Source organism: Candoia aspera, chromosome 7, assembly GCF_035149785.1.
Source record: "Candoia aspera isolate rCanAsp1 chromosome 7, rCanAsp1.hap2, whole genome shotgun sequence".
Taxonomy (NCBI): Eukaryota; Metazoa; Chordata; class Lepidosauria; order Squamata; family Boidae; genus Candoia; species Candoia aspera.
The window spans coordinates 22362705-22381301 of record NC_086159.1 but is presented as its reverse complement, the minus strand read 5'-3'; the positions used below and the strand labels follow the sequence as shown (position 1 = coordinate 22381301).

Genomic DNA, 18597 nt, shown 5'->3' with positions numbered 1-18597 from the left:
TTCTGAATGTGGGACAGATAATAATTTAGTAGTATCAGGAATGGATCTTGGAGAAAATGGACAGGGAAGAAAAGAAAATAATAGAAACTAGAGTGAATGTAGAATGGCTGCTGATAGAGAACATATAAGACGTATATGAAAAAGTGTTAGAAGATAGATTAATCTCCCAGCAGACTGAATGGAAAGTGAGCTAAGGAAAGAGAATGTGGAAACTGTTTGGAATAGTGTAAATAATTGTGTTGATGTGCCAATATTTGGTGGAATGATGAAGTGAAAGAGGCTTTGGATGAGGAAAAATGCATATTAGAGAATGATGCAAAAAGATGAGATTGAAAGAATGAATGTATATATAGAAAAAAATGTAGTCAAAGAGAACTAGGACAGTTACAATTAAATGAGGTAGAGAAACTGCAAAGTGGTTGTGATAGAAACAAAAATTATTTTGGAAGTGGATGAAGATGGCAAACCAAAAAATTTCCACCAAGAGATTTTTAATGTAAATTTTTAAGCATAAAAAGATGAAGTGATTTGAGATGAAACTGGAGTGAGTGAATACCAGAAGGAATATTTAGAAAAAAAATATTCATATGGAAGTTATAGTGATATGTTGAAGAGAAGAATCGAAATGAATGCTATAAATGTTAGTGTTAAAGAAAGAAGTGATGAAAAGAAATAATAAATGCTGTGAGAATATTGAAAAATGGTAAGGCTGCAAAGTAGTTGTGTTGACAGGAAAAATGGAATAAATAGTTGGAAATGATACATAAATGGCAAAAAATGAAGAACAGCAATGAAGAATTTGTGTACTTTGTCTTGAGTTGTTTCAAGTAAGGTAGCATGTAAATCTTTGTATGTATAATAAATAATTTAGATGGGGAAATGGAGACATTTCAAGTTGTGCAAATGCTGGTGAAAAGATAGTACCATATGGTCTGTTGCAAGGGATGAATGTTCACCAAAAGAAGCTAAAATGGCTTTGTTTAAGAGCATGCTTCAGTCCATCTTGTTATATGGAAGTGAGAATTGGGTATATCACAAGAAACATAAAGTTAAGTTGCAATGGGAATGGCTCAAGAAGTATGTGATAAACAAGAAGAGGAAGAATCAAGAGCGAATGGGTGATGAATGGTGAATGACTGGTTTAAAAAAAGCACAGTGAGGTGGTTTTGGATATAGAGAGAGAATGAATGAAGATCAAATTACAAAACAAAGGTATGAACAGAGTGAATTGCTCAAGAGAAAATGGAATACCAATAAAACCATGGTTCAATGGACAAGTTCCTCAAAGAGAGCTGAGAAGTTTAAAGAAAAAAAGGCAATGTATGAAGTGATTAATGGATGTGGAGGAAGCAAGGATGGCTTGCAAGGATAGAAAAGTATGGAAAGCTACCATGAATGGTTTGGGCATAAATCAGATTTAGCTATACGGGTAGTCCTTGGTTAACAACCGTTTGGTCAGTGACCGTTAGAAGTTAGGACAGTGCTGAATGAGTGGTACTTATGACTAGTCGTCAAAGTTCTGGCCATCCCAGCACCCCCATGGTCATGTGTTTGTGCTCTTGGCACTTGGCAACTGGCTTGCACTTACAACAGTTGTAGTGTCTTGGGGTCAAGTGATCGCCATTTGTGATCTTCCCTGCCAGCTTCCCACAAGCAAAGTCAATGGGGAAACCAGCAGGGAAGTTCACATGTTCCTCCTGCAAGTTGCTTCCACTCACGCTGCTTTTTCTCCTGAGGAGCCTGGCTATGGAGTACAAGATCCCAGGGATCTCGTATTCCGTAGGGTGCCTGCCTGCAGCACCCCCGCACCCACACACTATAGTGCATGCCTGCCTGCCGGACTGTGCTCTCACTGCAGAAGCCACCGGTGCACCCTCCTACACCTGGAAGCAGCCACGCCCTGCCTGGCCATGCTCAAGCCACAGCAGCCACTACCTGCCTGCCAGCCTGCTTGGGAGCCTCCCAAGTCTTACGACTTCCTGTCGGCTTCCCCATTGACTTTAGTTGTTGAATGCTGGCAGGATATCGCAAGGAGGTCCTTGCTTAACAACCCATAATCCTTGATTAACAATGGCAACTGGGACTGCTGTTGCTAAATTATGCAGTCTCGTTAAGTCACACTTTATGACTGCATCATTTAGCGATGGAAATTCTGGTCCCAATTACTGTCATTAAGTGAGGACTACCTGCAACTTGTTCTCTTTTTGTTACCTCATGCCTTAATTTCTCAGCCTTTCTTTTTCTTAATCTTCTTGTGCATTTGGCATAATGTTGGTTATCCTGCAAGGGAATAGCATGATGTTTACATATTTTGCCTGTATGTACTGTGATATTGAATTACTAGTTTAGTTAAAATATGGTCCCTAATCTAATAACTAACTACATTCTCCCCATCAAGCTAGATGTCAGCTCTTCGAAGTAGTCCAGCCTCGATGCCAAAACCATGCATGTTAATACTACCTTTATTGTTAGGTTACAGTAACAGAATCTTGCAGGTCTAAAAGCACTTCCCCCCCCTCCCTGCCTTTACATTCCAGAGAACTATGGAGAGTCAATTCTGAGATGCTTTCTCCACCCCTGTTCCAGCTTTGGACTCAGATTTCTCTTATCAGACTATTGTCTTGGCTGTGGCCCTTCCTCCTGTCTCACAACGTTATTATCACAGCCCATTACACTAGATGGTTCTTTAACCCCCCTCAGAAAAAGCTGATGGCAGAAAAATGGAAATTCTAAATATATTGAACCATTAAATATACCTGGGGTGCTTGAAGGTGAAGTTCAACAACGTCGTGTCTGGACAAGTTTTTTATTCCTGAATTAAACATTGGACATGGGCCTAATATCTTCAAGGCTGTCATTCTATAGCTGCTTATTTAGCAATATTTATTTATTTATCATATGGCACCACATCATACATATTACAAATATATTACATTTAAAAAATTGGGAATATAAAAAGGCATATAGAAAATAGACATTGGTCATGGGGCAATTATAACTAGAAACAAACATTAAGATTACAAATATAGTCTTTTACAGCATCAGTTGCCATCAAGAAATCAGCAAAGTTCTTGTCGTAGGCTCTAGTCTTAACATGTTTGTATTATGTGTTTAACAGTTTGTCTGTCAGCCCCACAGTCACACCCTGGAGATGGTATCTTACCCCATTTATATAGGGAATCTGCACACCTCCCATGATTAGTGCGCACTCTATTGATAGCTGACCATATTCTGCGTTGCTGATCAAAAGCAGGAGGCTTCGCTGTAATACAGGGTAGGCTTTGACAATGCTGGGGGCAGGCTTTTTGCCAAGATTTACTCCAGGAATTGAGATAAAAAGTTTTATAGCCAATTCCCTGGCAGTAGCCATAGGTGGATGCCTATATCTTAATCTGTTCCCAATTCTGCTATATCGCCATGTATGGGGAGCTCAGAGTTATCAGCTATTCTTTAATATTCTTGGAGGACAGCATTCTTCCGCTAGAGGTCTGGAGGAGGGATATGGCTCAAGATGGGCAGCCATTGGGTAGGAGTGGACCTGATGGTTATGCTAATAATCCACATCATACTGTTAAGGTGTATGTCTACCTTGTTTACGTTTGCACTGTTGAGCCACAGTGGAGCACAATATTCAGTGGTTGAACGGACCAGCGCTAGAGCGAAAGTGTGCAGCAAGTCAGCAGAAGAACCCCATGTAGTACTGCATAGCTTACGAAGAATGTTAATTCTAGTTCTCAGTTTAGCTGCGGTATTTTCTAAGTGCTTCTTATAAGTAAGCATCCTGTCTATGGTTACCCCAAGGTATTTTGGGTGTGTATTATGTTGGAGTCTAGTGCCTTCAAACTGAACATTAAGTTGTCTATTTGCCAACCTGTTACATAGGTGGAAGCACGTTACTTCTGTCTTCGCAGGGTTTGGTTGCAATCTCCATTTGTGGAAGTATGTTCCCAGGACAGCTAAGTCGGGTGTTAAGATGGCTTCCATTGTCTCAAAGGTTTGATGTCTTATGCCTACAGCCCAGTCATCTTCATATCCAAACTTTCTGGAGATGGTATCAGGCATATCAGAAGTTTACAGATTAAATAAGAGAGGGGCTAAAACAGAGCCTTGTGGTAAGCCATCATTAAGGACTTTGTGAGTGCTCATGCTGTGTCCACTCATCACCTGGAAGGTCCTGTTTGCAATCATATAATTAATAAGTTGGGTAGTTTTCTTACACATTATAACTTGTACAAGTTTGAGGAGTAGTCCACGTCTCCAAACAGTGTCGTATGCTGCAGACAGGTCTAGGAAAGCAACTGATGTCTTACATTTTTTCTGGAATCCTGCTTCTGTGTAGGTAGTCAATGATAAGACCTGATCAGTACAGCTCTGTTCAGGGCAAAAACCAGCTTGCTCCATGGGAACTCTCTCAAATATCTTGATGCTAATTCTGTCATAGAGGAGCCTTTCTAAAAGCTTGTAAATTGTGCTCAAAAGTGCAGTTGGCCGATAACTTTTTGGTTGATTACTCAGTTTTCCCGGCTTGAGAATAGCAATAATTTTAGAATGTTTCATCTTATGTGGGATCATGCCTGTCATCATGATATTCGTAAAGAAATCTGCCAGCCGCTTCTTAGTGTACTTGCCACAATTAAGGAGGAATTCTGGATGGATTCCATCAGGCCCTTGTTTGCCTTCACATCCTTCAGCGCAGTTGTTACTTCACCAGTTGAGAATGGGCAGGAGTATTCAGTTTGTTCTTCGCTGGTAGAGAGCAGCGCTGTAAACTTACGTTTAATATAAATTGCATGAGCTCTTTCCCATGGGGCCCCAGATGTAGATACAAGGTGGGCTGTGATCTTATTTGGGGATATAGATATACTATTTTGTGCCATCCTGTGGCCTTCACCCAGTTTCCGTAAGAGCGACCAGGCTTTTCTGCTGGATTTTTTAAAATCCAGCGCCTCGACCGTTTCTATCCACTTCTTTTGTTGCTCTACGTCAAGACTATGTAGAAATTCATCCACAATTTCTTGATGTCCATTCTTGATGAATTCTTGATATTTTTTTTGCAATCATCATTCCATCCTGGAATATATTGTTTGCGATATCCTCTAGGTATGGTGTTCTTTGCTACAGTTATTATTGCCCCCACAAATCTCTGGTAATTTTCTGCTATGGGGAGTATCCAGCCCACACATTTATTTAAATTATCAGAGAAGGTCTTCCAGTCTGCTTTCTTAAAATTCCACCTTGGGTGAGGGAAGGACATCACCAAAGGGATACTTATGCCAATCTCTATTAACACCAGTCGATGTTGAGTGTGGGGAAATCCTCTAATATTTTTCGAGAGGCTCTCACTGGTAAGTTTTCTTCATTTGTAGTCACAAAACAGAGGTCAGGATTATATTCCTGTCTCTAAGCTGCAGATTTGAAGGAGCCTCATTGTTTCACATCAAATATAAGGTACATACCGTTATCATCTGCCCAATTGGTAAGCGCCTCTTCATTATAATAATTTTCTTTGTATTTCCATTGACAGTGGTGACTATTAAAATCCCGCACATAGATGGCTGGGTGAGGCAAAATAGGCAAAACTTGAGATGGCTATATAATAGCTGGTGGCTTATATATGTTACTGACTGTTACTTCCTCTATTTTGATAACTACTTCATGTACATTATTAGCACAAGATGTTGAGTGCAATTGGACGTTTTCAATATTGGTCCGGACATAGGTGGCTACACCATAGGCATGATGGTATGTTGCTCCAATTAAGTCATGGCCCCGGTATCTTGCCCCTTTTACTAATCCTGGCCTCATCTTCCACACATGTTTCCTGGATGGCAGTGATGTCTACATCATAATCTGTTAAAACTTTCTGCAGGATTTGGCAATTAGCCCTGCTAATGCCCTCAATATTAATCTGGCAAATCCTGATACGAGGTCCATGTTTTCTTGTCGATTGGCCCTGAAAAGAGCCTTTGTTATTTCCTTGTAACATAGTGAAGGTGACAAAAATGGATGTGCTCTAGCCAGGAGATCTGTAGGATTATCTGGCTGCCTCGTATATGATAGACCATTTAGCCACTCCCAAAGTCTTAGGAGGCCCAGGGGACACCACGTGGAGGCGGTCTATCAATTGTCCCCCAATTGGTAGTTCTTTATAAGCCTTTTTGAGTATTAAAAAATATTTTCAAGTTGATGTATACATAGTTGTACTGTGAAGCATATGTACTAGGAGTAATGCTGTGTTTTTATTCACAGGATACTTATAACAAAAGGTATCAATAGAAAAACACCAATTTACTAAGATTTTGTTGATTTTCAAGAAAGAGGAGAAAATGATATCCGTATATATGTTGTGCATACATTCAAACTGTACATTGTATTTGGGATGTGTAATTGTTTTATGTTTACTTGTTCTTTAGAGAATTTCTTGGAAAGAATGTCACTGAGCCAACAAAGAAAAGGTAAAAAATATTTCTTAGTTTAAGTTTTCTGTTTTCCATATTGCAACTTGGAGCTTAACTATGAAAAATTTTAAATGAGCAAAATATATAATATTTAACATTAATAAGAATAAAGACAAGGGAATATTGTAGGAAAATCTGTAAATTTTCTCTAATGTCCAATAATAAATGTCTTATGTATTAAATTACCAGCATGGACATTCTGTGTGAGACTCTGCTTATTATCACCTAAGATGTCTTATAAAGCAGTACATATGTTATTCTCCTTGTGACTATGTCTATATAAGTCATCTTTGGGTGATATTTAGGTCTAAATATAATACAGAATTAAATTATTCGTATGAGAAGTTCCAAATAAATCAAGTTAGTAGCTGTCAAAAATGCTATTGTGAAATGACCTGCTGGTAATGTAGTAGAATAAAAATTAATATGCAGGGTCAAGAAATGCTCTATCTTAATAGAAAGAAGAAAGGGGCTATTCGTTTGACTAGAACCAGGCCAAGCAATGTTGGAATAAGGTGGATATGTAAGGAAGCCATTGGTTGCTGTGGTAGGGGCCTCATGTGCCTAGTCTAGCACCCCAAGACCTTTTTGCAGAAATTTGGTAGTAATTCCCCCCCCCCCCCCCAAATTAAAGGTGGAATGGGAATAGGTTGCCTCCTGGAGGCCTTCTGCTTCCATTCCTACCCTTGAAGTCCTCCAACACTTCTAAAAAGCAGGGGGGAAAGTGGCCCCTCTAGTGAGGTCACCACTTGAATGGATGACTTTCAGTGACCTTTTAGAATGTGAATTACTGCTTCTAACCTCTTAAATGTTGCTCACCCCTATATTATAGTAATTCACTTAGGGAAATAATCAGGTTGGCAATGTAGCAGCCACAGATGTAATGGCACCCATAACATGCCAGGTGTCTGTAGACCAAATTAATCTGTCTACCTGTCTGTCTTAGTAATTAAATGGTCAGCATTTTACAAAACCGCCAAGTTCAATAAAATGCCAGTTTTAGAATGTTGATCTTTTTATCAGATCCTGGGGACAAGATTTTGGCTGGCTCTATCTATCTATCTATCTATCTATCTATCTATCTATCTATCTATCTATCACCTTCAGTCTTATTTTTGTGCATGTATTAGGAGAGATAGGGAAGCAGTGTATTTATTAAAAATCTTGTCTCTGACATAATCAGATGTTATCCATGATTTACTTAATAAGTGAAGAATGTTGTATTAGTATGTATATAAACAGCATGTTCATCAAAATACTGCTTTCTGTGCTTGCCTGTGTTGATTGATATGTCACAAATAAAGAGGGTGTAAACAGCTTCCCAATTCATCCCTAGTTTCAGTATTTGATTGAACTGAGTGATATACATAAGCTGTATGTGACAAGGTGTGAAGTCTTACTTGATAAATCTTTTTTTAAATGATACTGTTTTTGCAAAGTTGACATGGGTCTGAATATTAATGAGTTGTTAAAGAAAAAAGTATGCCAAAACAATACTAGCTTTTCAGATTCTGTTTGATCGAACATCTGTCATACATAAATAACCAGGCATGCAATTTTAATCCTAAAAGTAAGTCTGGCTTTGATCCTCTCTTGATCCTAGTGAGAAGCAACTGGAGTGTTTATTGACACACTGCATCAAAGTGCCAATGCTTGTCTTGGACCCCGCTTTGCCGAACAACATTACTCTTAAGGACCTGCCATCTGTCTATCCTCTGCTGCGATCTGCCAACAATATATTCTCTGTTGCAAAGCCAAAAAATCCTTCCACCAATGTGACGGTAGTTGTTTTTGACACTGCTAAAGAAGGTACAGATCTGCTTTCATATGCTGTTGCTTGAATATGTATGGTTTCAGTTTACCACTGGGTGGTTATCATTGGTTTACTACTTTTCCAGAACCTTCTATAAAGAATTCCACCCCTCCTACCTCTGTTGCCATGATTTAAGAAACGCATTGGATAAACTTAGTACAGTAGCAAAAAACAATATGTCCTAAAAATAACCTTTTTGATCTAATTCTAAATGCAGATACACACATAGTTAGATATACATACTCTTTATCCATCCATCTGTCCGTCTGTCACATTCAACTATATACATACATATGTAGCAAGAGAAGGTTGCATTTTGTAGAGAAAAATAATATGAAAGAATATGAAGTGATGCTGCTCTAATGAAACATCTTATATGGATACAGTCCCTCTATGATTGTCATCTTTGTGTAACTTTACTGTTACTTTTACTTAAAATTCAGAAAAGAGACCAAAGGAGTGCACAAAACTGGGGGGTGGGCCCATGTCTTGGTGTTCTACTTCCACCCCCCTATAGCTGGAATGAAGGAAGATTAGTCTTCCCCAATCTGGTCTGTTGCAGACTTTTGATGTCTACCATTTCCTGTACTCCCACCCAGTGTGGACAAACATATCAAATGGAAGAGAGACTGAGGCATTGTGTATCATCTCTGGTTCAAAGTCAGATTCTTTTTCTAGCTCCTTGTGAAATGCCATTTCCCAATAGTGTTTTTCATATGTCTTTTCACATGGGGGACGCGGTGGCGCTGCGGGTTAAACCGCTGAGCTGCCGATCGGAAGGTCGGCAGTTCGAAACCGCGCGGCGGGGTGAGCGCCCGTTGCTAGTCCCAGCTCCTGCACACCAAGCAGTTCGAAAACATGCAAATGTGAGTAGATCAATAGGTACCGCTTCGGCGGGAAGGTAACAGCGTTCCGTGTCGTCATGCTGGCCACATGACCCGGAAGTGTCTATGACAACGCCGGCTCCAAGGCTTAGAAACGGAGATGAGCACCGCCCCCTAGAGTCGGACACGACTGGACTTTACGTCAAGGGAAACCTTTACCTTTACCTTTTTCACATGGAGATTTGGGTTATCTTTTCTTGCTTCCTCTCCTTCCCCATCTAGAACCCTAAATGATGGTCTACTAAATTTCCAAATAAAGCCTGTCTCATTTTAAATTAATGTAAATATATAGTAAGTCTATTTGCATGCTCAGTCTTGAAAATATTTGGCAATACTTTTATTTATTTCTTGATTTCTCAATTGTAGTTATAACTTGCTTGTTTCTGGTAAAACTAAGCCACAACAGTTTGCAACACAATACAATATAAAACTTCATCAATAAAGTTGCAGTAACTGCAAAAGTATGATTAAAGCCACAAAGTCTGATAAAAAATTGATATATAACAACAGTACCAAGGTAGTACAGCTTTACTTATCCTGGAATATTCAAATCCAACAACCATTTCAAGAATCAAATTTCCCTTTACTTAAGGAATGGGAGACAGCCAGTTTGGTCTAGTGGTTAAGGCACCAGGCTAGAAACCGAAGGACCATGAGTTCTAGTCCTGCCTCAGGCACAAAGCCAGCTGGGGGACCTTGGCCAGTCACTCTCTCTCAGCCCTAGGGGCAAACCATTTCCAAAAATCTTGCCAAGAAGACTGCAGTGACTTGTCCAGGCAGTTGCCCATAGTCAACAGTGACTTGAAGACACCACCACCACCTGCTGCCCAAAAAAGGGAATGGGGAGTTCTGGCCTTCATGCCTAATCTTAATGAAAGAAGGCACACACTGGACAAACTGCTTTTGTCTATGCAGGATTACATTGGAAGGAATGCCTCTCTGTGTTGATCTTCAAGATAGAGAAATGTCTATCGGGGCACACAGCTTAATGGAACTGTGTCATCTCCATTCTGCCATGCTTTAAAAAGTGCCCCTGGAAAATATGTGTGTAATCTTAGTTTTAACTTTTAAAACTCTGCAGTCTATGAAGTGATGACCTGGGATTTGAATTTCTTACTGTTTCAGCCGAAGATGCCCATTCCCTGATGATCAAGGAGAATAGCAAGCAAACAGCATGGAGGGGATATTTGGTATGTCCCTGAACATTTACTGGGAAGTTAGTGTATATGCTTGTAATAAAGTGTGACTTGCAGCCTAATGTTTTGTTAAAAGTCAAGTCACTGATTTTAAACATCTTTTGTTGTAATGTTTCTAAATACTTGTAAGTGAAAAGTTTAAATAATCTCAGTATAATATTTAAACATGCTTGTACATGACTCCAAATATTGTAGAGTTCACCTCTGGGAACAAAATTAAAAATTCTTAAATAAATCAGGATAGGAAAAACCTACAGCGCGTGGCTCTGAAATTCTTTCCCATCTCTTTACCAATTGGCCACAAGGGAGGTCTATATTTTTTTTCTGCTATACGTTGTACCCGTGTATATGCATGCGTATGTATTTCTCTGTCCTTCACGTCTGTATGTGCACACTGGGAAACAGGGAAAGTGGCTTTGGCTCCCTCTGAGTCACGTGAGACCTGGGAAGGGAGGTTATAACGGTGCCGTTGCTGACATTATGAGGCGCTGCCCAATTGCCTCTTCCCATAGAGATGTATTGGGAAAATTTAAGGAATTGCTTATCTGCAGCCCTGAGTTGGATCTGGTCCATTTTTGAATCCAGCCTTTCTTTTGCTAGTTGCTCCCCACACCCCAAATTTAGTCTCATTCAGTTCAGTTTTTGAAGAGTTATTGTGCTGATGGACAGACAGACAGAATTCCAAGATCCTTTATATAATTTCTTTCTCAGATTTTTTTTGGGGGGGATGGGAAGAATAAAACATGGTGAAAATTTGATTTTCTTTCAGACTACTGATAAAGAAGTTCCAGGTTTAGTGATAATGCAAGACTTGGTTTTCCTGAAAGGATTTCCACTTACCTTTAAAGAGACAAATCAGCTAAGAACAAAGCTGCCAGAAATCCTTGCTTCCAAAATAAAGCAGGTAAGATGGCTAGAGCCTGAGGAACAATACCAACTGCCCATTCAATAAAACCTCACAATTCTAAATAATAGACTATGCCATTTGCTAAGTGCCATTTTTATTTTTCCATTCTACTCTATCAAGATTATTTTATCCTGGCCAATTTTAAAGTAAGAGTACTCATACAATCAAAACTTTGAACTTTGAAAATGTGGAGATCTATAAAGCTACCAAATGCTACTGCAAATGCCCTAATGCACCAATTCATTGGGAAAATGTAATATAATTAAGAAACTGCAGGATAACATGAGCCCAGTACCAACTCATTTATTCATTTGTTTTCAACATTTATATGGCTGTCTCTATTATGTAAAACAACCCTAGCCAGCTAACAGACACACAAATAATAAAATACAAGATTAAAACTGCTGATGTTTTAATCTTGTATTTTATTAATTACTAATTAATAAAATACATTAATTAATTACTTTAGTGAATTAGTAAATTAGTAATTAATTAGTAAATTAATTACTAATCTTGTATTTTATTAATTAACTGGCCCAGAATACAGTGGGCCAGTTAATACAAGATTAAAACAGCAGCAGCACCATAATTTATTTATTTATTTATTTATTCATTCATTCTTCAAATTTCTATCACTGCCCATCTCTCCCAAAAGAGGACTCTGGGTGTTTATGGTACCCTCTCAAGAAAAACACACAAAAGGCTGAACTCCCCTCCCACCCTGACCCAACACCTGAGGGGAGAGCCAGGCCTTAACAGCCTTCCAGTAGGCAAGAAGGGTTGGGGCCCTCCTTATCTCGGAGGAAAGGCTATTGCATAGGGGAGGCACAGCTACTGTATGGCAAAGGCTTTATTCCTAAGTCCTACCAGGTGACAAAATTTAATACAGGGGACCTGAAGTGAGCCCACCTTATCCAATCTAGAGGGACAGGTAGATGTCCTCAGGGAGAGGCGATCCCACAGATAACCACCCAGAGTCCTTTTGGGGGAGATGGGCGGTGATAGAAATTTGAAAAATAAATAAAGCCTGGTCCTGTGCCATATAGGGCTTTAAAGGTGATAATCAGCATCTTGAATTGCATTCAGGAAAAAATTGGGAGCCATCGCAGCTCACACAGCAGCTGTGTAACACGCACAAAAAGTATGATGCCCAAAACTGTGTACACCACTGTATTCTGTGCCAGTTGAATTTTGTGGGTGGTCTAAAGGGCAGCCCCAAGTAGAGCACATTGCAGTAGTCCAAATGAGGAGTGACTAGGGCATGAGTGGCTATTAGGCAGGCCCCCAGGTCCAAAAATGGGTGCAATTGCACAAGATGGACTTGTGCAAAGGCCCCTTTAACCACAACTGCCACCTGCTCCTTGAGCAGGAGCCCTGAGTCCAGGAGGTCCCACAAATTGTACACTGACCCTTTCTGGGGAAATGCTGTTCCATCAAGGTAGCACTTATATCCTTCACACATTTTGGACAAGAGGTTTGTCTTTATTCATCCAGCTCAGCTCTTTTAAATGGGTTCATAAAAGAAAAACAGTCAAATTTCCTTCCTAGTCAACCCCCAAAGCTGCCACTCACTAAATTTTAAGTGTAGTTGGCCATGTGCTCCAGGGGACATCTTGTCCCGTGACAGATTCTCATGCCTTGGTTGTAACTTTTACTTAACACTTGTTGGAATGTGCTCTGCACTGGCTACCAAATTCAGGCTGAGATCTGATTCAAAACTTTGAAAAGAGGAGAGAGAGGGTTGGAACCTACTAGGTGCCACAGCAGCAGAGAGAAGTTGATGTGAGGGATGGATGGTGGTGTCATTGATGATGTGCATGGAGTGCTACTGTCTGTGCTCATCTGTGGCTTTGGGGAAGATGCCAAAAGCTGCAGCTGGCCAAATCATCCATGTCACTGGAAGGCAAACCAGTTACTTAATTTACTATACTACTTTGTCTCCTTTTCATTATAGAGATATGGAGAAAGTGCTTATTCTTTTACAGACATGGTATCTGCCAATTTGTACAGAATTATTTGGTTTGGATTTCTTCAAATATATTCCAGTTTCCCTAGGACAGCTGCAAATTAGGTCTGAGGCAGTTCACGTTGATTTACTTAGAGGTTGGCTGAATACCTATGTAGATGTTTCCATGAATTCCAAGTTTTTAACAACTACAAGTTACTTAAATTAAAGATTTGATTAAAGGCATAGCAGTATTGGGAGAAGGGATGTAAGTTTGTTCTACTGCTCTCCTTAAGACAAATAATATATTGCATTTATTTCACAGTAGTCACAAGGAATAACATTTTACAGGTATTTACATCTGATCACTAGGTGTCACCGTAGCCTTATAATTTGAATACTTAGGCCAAGCTTTTTTTCAAGGTACCTATAAATAAATATTCCAGACTTGTACCTTTTGGGGCCAGGAAGAATAAATAAGGATAAAGCCTGAATTTTAAATAAGTTTTGCTACAAATGTAAATCAGTACCTGGCATCAGCCAAACTGGAAAGGCACGTCTCTTCAGTTCTGGATGTGGTCTAAAGAGCTTATACTCAGGGTATCAAGAAACAAGGTTTGCACAAGGTCTCTGAGCTGTAGTTCTATCAGCAATTTCTGTAACTGCCTTTTATCTCTGTTTGTTATAAATTAGCATCTGGAAAAGGCTTTTAGTACGTTATAAAAAAATTGAAAGCGGAATGTTTGATTCTAATTAAGGTAAAGATTTCCCTTGACGTAAAGTCCAGTCGAGTCCGACTCTAGGGGGCGGTGCTCATCTCCGTTTCTAAGCCTTGGAGCCGGCGTTGTCCATAGGACACTTCCGGGTCATGTGGCCAGCATGACAACAAGGAACGCCGTTACCTTCCCGCCGAAGCGGTACCTATTGATCTACTCACATTTGCATGTTTTCGAACTGCTAGGTGAGCAGGAGCTGGGATTAACAACGGGAGCTCACCCCGCCGCGCGGTTTCGAACCGCCGACCTTCCGATCGACAGCTCAGCAGTTTAACCCACAGCGCCACCGCGTCCCTTTGATTCTAATTAAATAGGGCAAAATTTGGCTTCTCCAGCATTTTCCCATCTTTTCAGATGTTTTGGACTATAATACTTACCACCCCTAGTGTCAGCACCTGATGGGTTTTTGTAAAACCTTTGATCAGGGGGATCTGACACCTAGCCTGCAAAAACTAAATTCATTACAGCCAAGGACCCAGTGTTGTTGGTTTAGCTCCAAAAAACTTCCTCCTTGGATCCTATTCCAACCTGCTTAGTTTTTGGACCACTTTACAGTGGCATGGAGCTCTTGACAGCTCCAACACAATCCTAACTTCTAAGGGATTATGACCCATAACAAAGAAAGTTTAGCTGCCTTTATATAGGTCAGATTCACAGAGGATGCTACTATCGTTTTTTGAGAAGAAAAAAATGGGAAGGAACCTCCAAGTGCATAAGGCAGGGGTCCCTAAACTTTTTGCCATCACACCTCCCTTTAGTGTAATCTTAATGTACACACCTCCTCTAAAAATCCAAACACCAAAATGAACACAATTGAACAATAAAAACAATACAGTGAAACTTTGGGAAAAGTAGATTTATTGTAACAATGTAACTAAGAGATTCTTCACACCTCCCCTGGAGGCTGGCCAGGGAATTCTGGGAGTTGAAGTCCACACATCTTAAAGTTGCCAAGATTGAGAAACATTGAGTTAGACAATCTTAGTTGGGTTAATGGTGGAGGAAGGGGCTAGAGTAAGACAACTTGGCTCATATGCTGCCACCCTGATTTATTTCCAGACTCTGCATGCTTATATTTATTTTTAAATAAAGTACATATATTATGAACGCATAACATATGAAAGTACACACATGATATTATACACACACATATTTAGCAGAATATGTAGCTTGGCTGTAAAATTTAAAAATACAGTGAGTGGCGGGACCTTTCTTCCCTTCTGTTCCCTATGTTCTGTTTCTTCTCCTTTATTTCCTATCTTTTCTGAAATCCATTTAAGTTTAATTGCAGACTTGTGGCATATACTTTAATTGGTCATTATGAGAAAAAGGAATTTAATTAGTTATGCTTGAATTTGCTGCCAATCAGCTTGTTAACCAAAAGTCAATCTTAATTGACTGTAATTGTGAACTTGTGGCTTAGTTTGGATGTACGGTACAGTTCTCTCATTACATTGCTTTTCCTGGTCCAGTACTCCCCAGGTGTGTCAGATTACAGCATTCAGAAGTCCCATCTAGGAATTCAGGGGGTTGTCATGTAACATACCTGGATATTCAGGTGGTTTGCAGACTGTTTCCCCTTAAACATCATCCACAAGATCCCAAAATTAAATAATAATTAATTCCATTTAAAAAAATAAAGAAGCAAAAAACTCACAAGATTACCAACTATTGTGAAATTTGGCATTCTCCCAAGAGATTGGACATTTAAAAATTAGTGCCTACATTAGAAAACTCTCTCTAAAACCTTCTCAGTTCCCCACTGGTTCCCTGGTCTTGGCCTGGGAATCACGGCTATATATGAGTTTCCTTGATAATTAGGAAGGTGAGATACTGGGAAACAGCTAAATTAATGCAATCTTCCCAGGTGGAATGGAACTTCTGAAGACTGCTTAAATATATATAAGATGATGGACTGCAGAGAGGACAGTGTGACATTGTTGAGCTTGTGAGGAAATACAAGGCTGCTGATGGCAGTTTTGCAATCTGTAGCATTTCCACAGCATTATTTTTGGAGAGTGTCTCCATAACTCACCTGGGTCTTAACTCCAAGGAGGCTATCCTTTCATCAGATTGTCTAAATGATGGTCTGGAAAGATTGAGATTTATCAGATTTTTCTAATGGCAGATGTCATGAGTCACATTTGGAGCTATCAGGTAGCAAGAGAATGCAAACCATCAACAGCCTTAAAATGTCATAAGTGACAGCTGGTCTTACATTTATGATTGAACAAGCTGGGTGAACTAGACAAATGTGTGAAAGGAGAGGGGAAAGGTCAGTTATAATTCAGGTTCAGAGCTAAGTTACCTTGGGATTTATGACAGTTGAATAAATAGGCAAGACAGGTATATTTTACAACACCTTGCTGCTTTGCCAGCAGTTTCTAGGGAAGTTAAAAATGGGGTATTTAATAAAGTTCTTAGTCCAGTTTCAGATAGACATTCTTCACCTAAGAAGTTAAGTTCTTTAGATTAGTTAGCACTGAAGGATTACACATACATGAGTTTGTTTTAATGTGTGGCATTTACTGCATCCAACTGAAAAAGTATACCTTTCTTCCATTTATCAAAATTGCTTGTTTTGTAAATTTGCCTTATTCTTAATTTGGTTCAAAATGTAATAGACTCAGATATAAATGCAATATCTGTGCACATCCTGGTTGTGATTTTTTTCAAAGACAAAGAAGTGTAAACATATTAATGATTGAGTAAAATACCACTGCTAGTTTGCTTTCTCATAGAACAAAATATATACAGTAAAGACTTGGTTTTAATTTAAAAATTATTGTTATTTACTGTAGCTATGAAACTTAGGAAATTCAAATGTTATTTTAAAGGAATGTTCAGACTGGAACAAAATCACAAGTGGGATATGAACAGATACTGCATTTACATAATTATCTATTACATTTTAAAGCAAAAATGAAGACACATTTAAAAACGTCAAAACAAGTATTCTGGGGGAATACAGACTTGAAAATAGCATGTTAATTTGGAGAACATGGAAGGAGTGCAGAATATTATATTTTCTCTGCATATGAAAATTTGGAACATCAATACCATTTGCCAGAAAGTGCAAGGGAGTTTTATCTTCAATAAAACTCATATGTCTGTATATGGATTGGCATTCTTAAGTGATTCTGAATCCCCTCTAGCTCCAGATGATTTAATATGTACAGTAACCTCAGTGGAAGACCATTTGGGAAAATAACAGTTCTTTAGAATTAAAATTAGAATTATTACATCGAATAGTTTGGAAATCAACAAAAGGAAAAATTACTATAATAGCCTTTTATTTAGTTTTGCAATTATGGGAAGATACCTGTTCTCAGTCATACTGTATATTAGTCTGAAGAACATGCCTATATTTGAACAAGTATTTTATCACCAGGTGCCCCAAATAGAATAATGTTTGGAAATTTGAACTGCCTATAAAATCTCCCATTTCCTCACTATTAAATAAAATGACAGATATTAATAGTTACATTGCATGATAGGATATGAATATATATGTAAAACTACTTTTGATTAGTATATGAGAATTGTAACGTTTTGTGTCTTTTGATTTTTATTTTTCATATAAAATAATAAAGAAGATATTTGCAAAGAAGGGGCACAGGTGATTCACTCATTAGGTGCATCTCTCCTTTACTGAGCTAACCAGAATAAAGACTGCTTATCTTGATTTGCTGGTATACCCCAAAACAGGATGCCACATGGAGCTTTCATGCCAGCTGCCTCAACTCTCATGGCTATGCTGGCTAGATATTATGGTGGTTGAAGATCAATACACCTGAAGGCAACAGCTTGGAAAATAATTGCTTAAGGACTGTTAAACCATGTAAGATTGGCAGATCAGAAATTGGGGCTGGGGAAGTGGGGAGAGGCTATAGAAACAGTGCAGGGTTATCCAAGAGGGTGTATTTTGTTCTGTGATCCACCTTCACAAATGGGGTAGTTTGCTATTTATGTGTTTGCTTGGTGGTAACCTTACTTGCCCAAAATTAGCAGCAGATCACAAGGCTGTAATAACTCCTCCAAAACATTAGTAATCTTTCATACCTCATTTGATCATATTGAGAAATGTGGCCAACTTTTTTATTTCTGCTTCTCCCAATAAATGTATCTGAAATGTACTTTCTTTGAGGATGAAAACATCAATTTGCTCTTTTCATGCCACACTGCTGTCCGATGCAGTGCCTAGTGTGAACTACTTGCCCGTTAAGAAAGCTGATATCTAAAATAATTGGTAGCAAGTGGTAAAAACAGCAACAGATCAAATAGTACCCTAGTAATGAATGACCTTAGCAGTGAGCTTGTAACACTGGCTGAGGATTTTGGGAAGATCAGCAAATGGATTCGTTCTCCTTTTCTGTATCTCAGTTTTCTCAGTCCTTTAAGCCAGATTTTCTCAACCTCAGCAACTTTTAAGGTGCATGCTGGCTGGGGAATTCTGGGAGTTGAAGTCCTCACATCTTAAAGTTGCTGAGGTTGGGAAACACTGCTTTAAGCTGAGTTCAAAATGCACTGGAGAATGCACAGTTAAACAGTTTGTTTGGACGTTTCATTTCAGTGTATTGTATAGTATCGCAACATGATAGTAAGTGTAAATGATGTT

The 18597-nt window shown here is 39.0% G+C and overlaps 1 protein-coding gene across 1 annotated transcript in view; it reads left to right on the top strand.

Moving 5' to 3' along the window:
• The window catches only part of GNPTAB (N-acetylglucosamine-1-phosphate transferase subunits alpha and beta), a 49392-nt gene that overhangs the window by 9660 nt on the left and 21135 nt on the right, over positions 1–18597 (top strand). Inside the window, exons 4-7 of the mRNA XM_063309450.1 lie at positions 6414–6455; positions 8062–8267; positions 10281–10345; positions 11121–11255. Of these exons, the coding sequence (XP_063165520.1) occupies positions 6414–6455; positions 8062–8267; positions 10281–10345; positions 11121–11255 (448 nt within the window). The remainder of the gene's footprint in view (positions 1–6413; positions 6456–8061; positions 8268–10280; positions 10346–11120; positions 11256–18597) is intronic.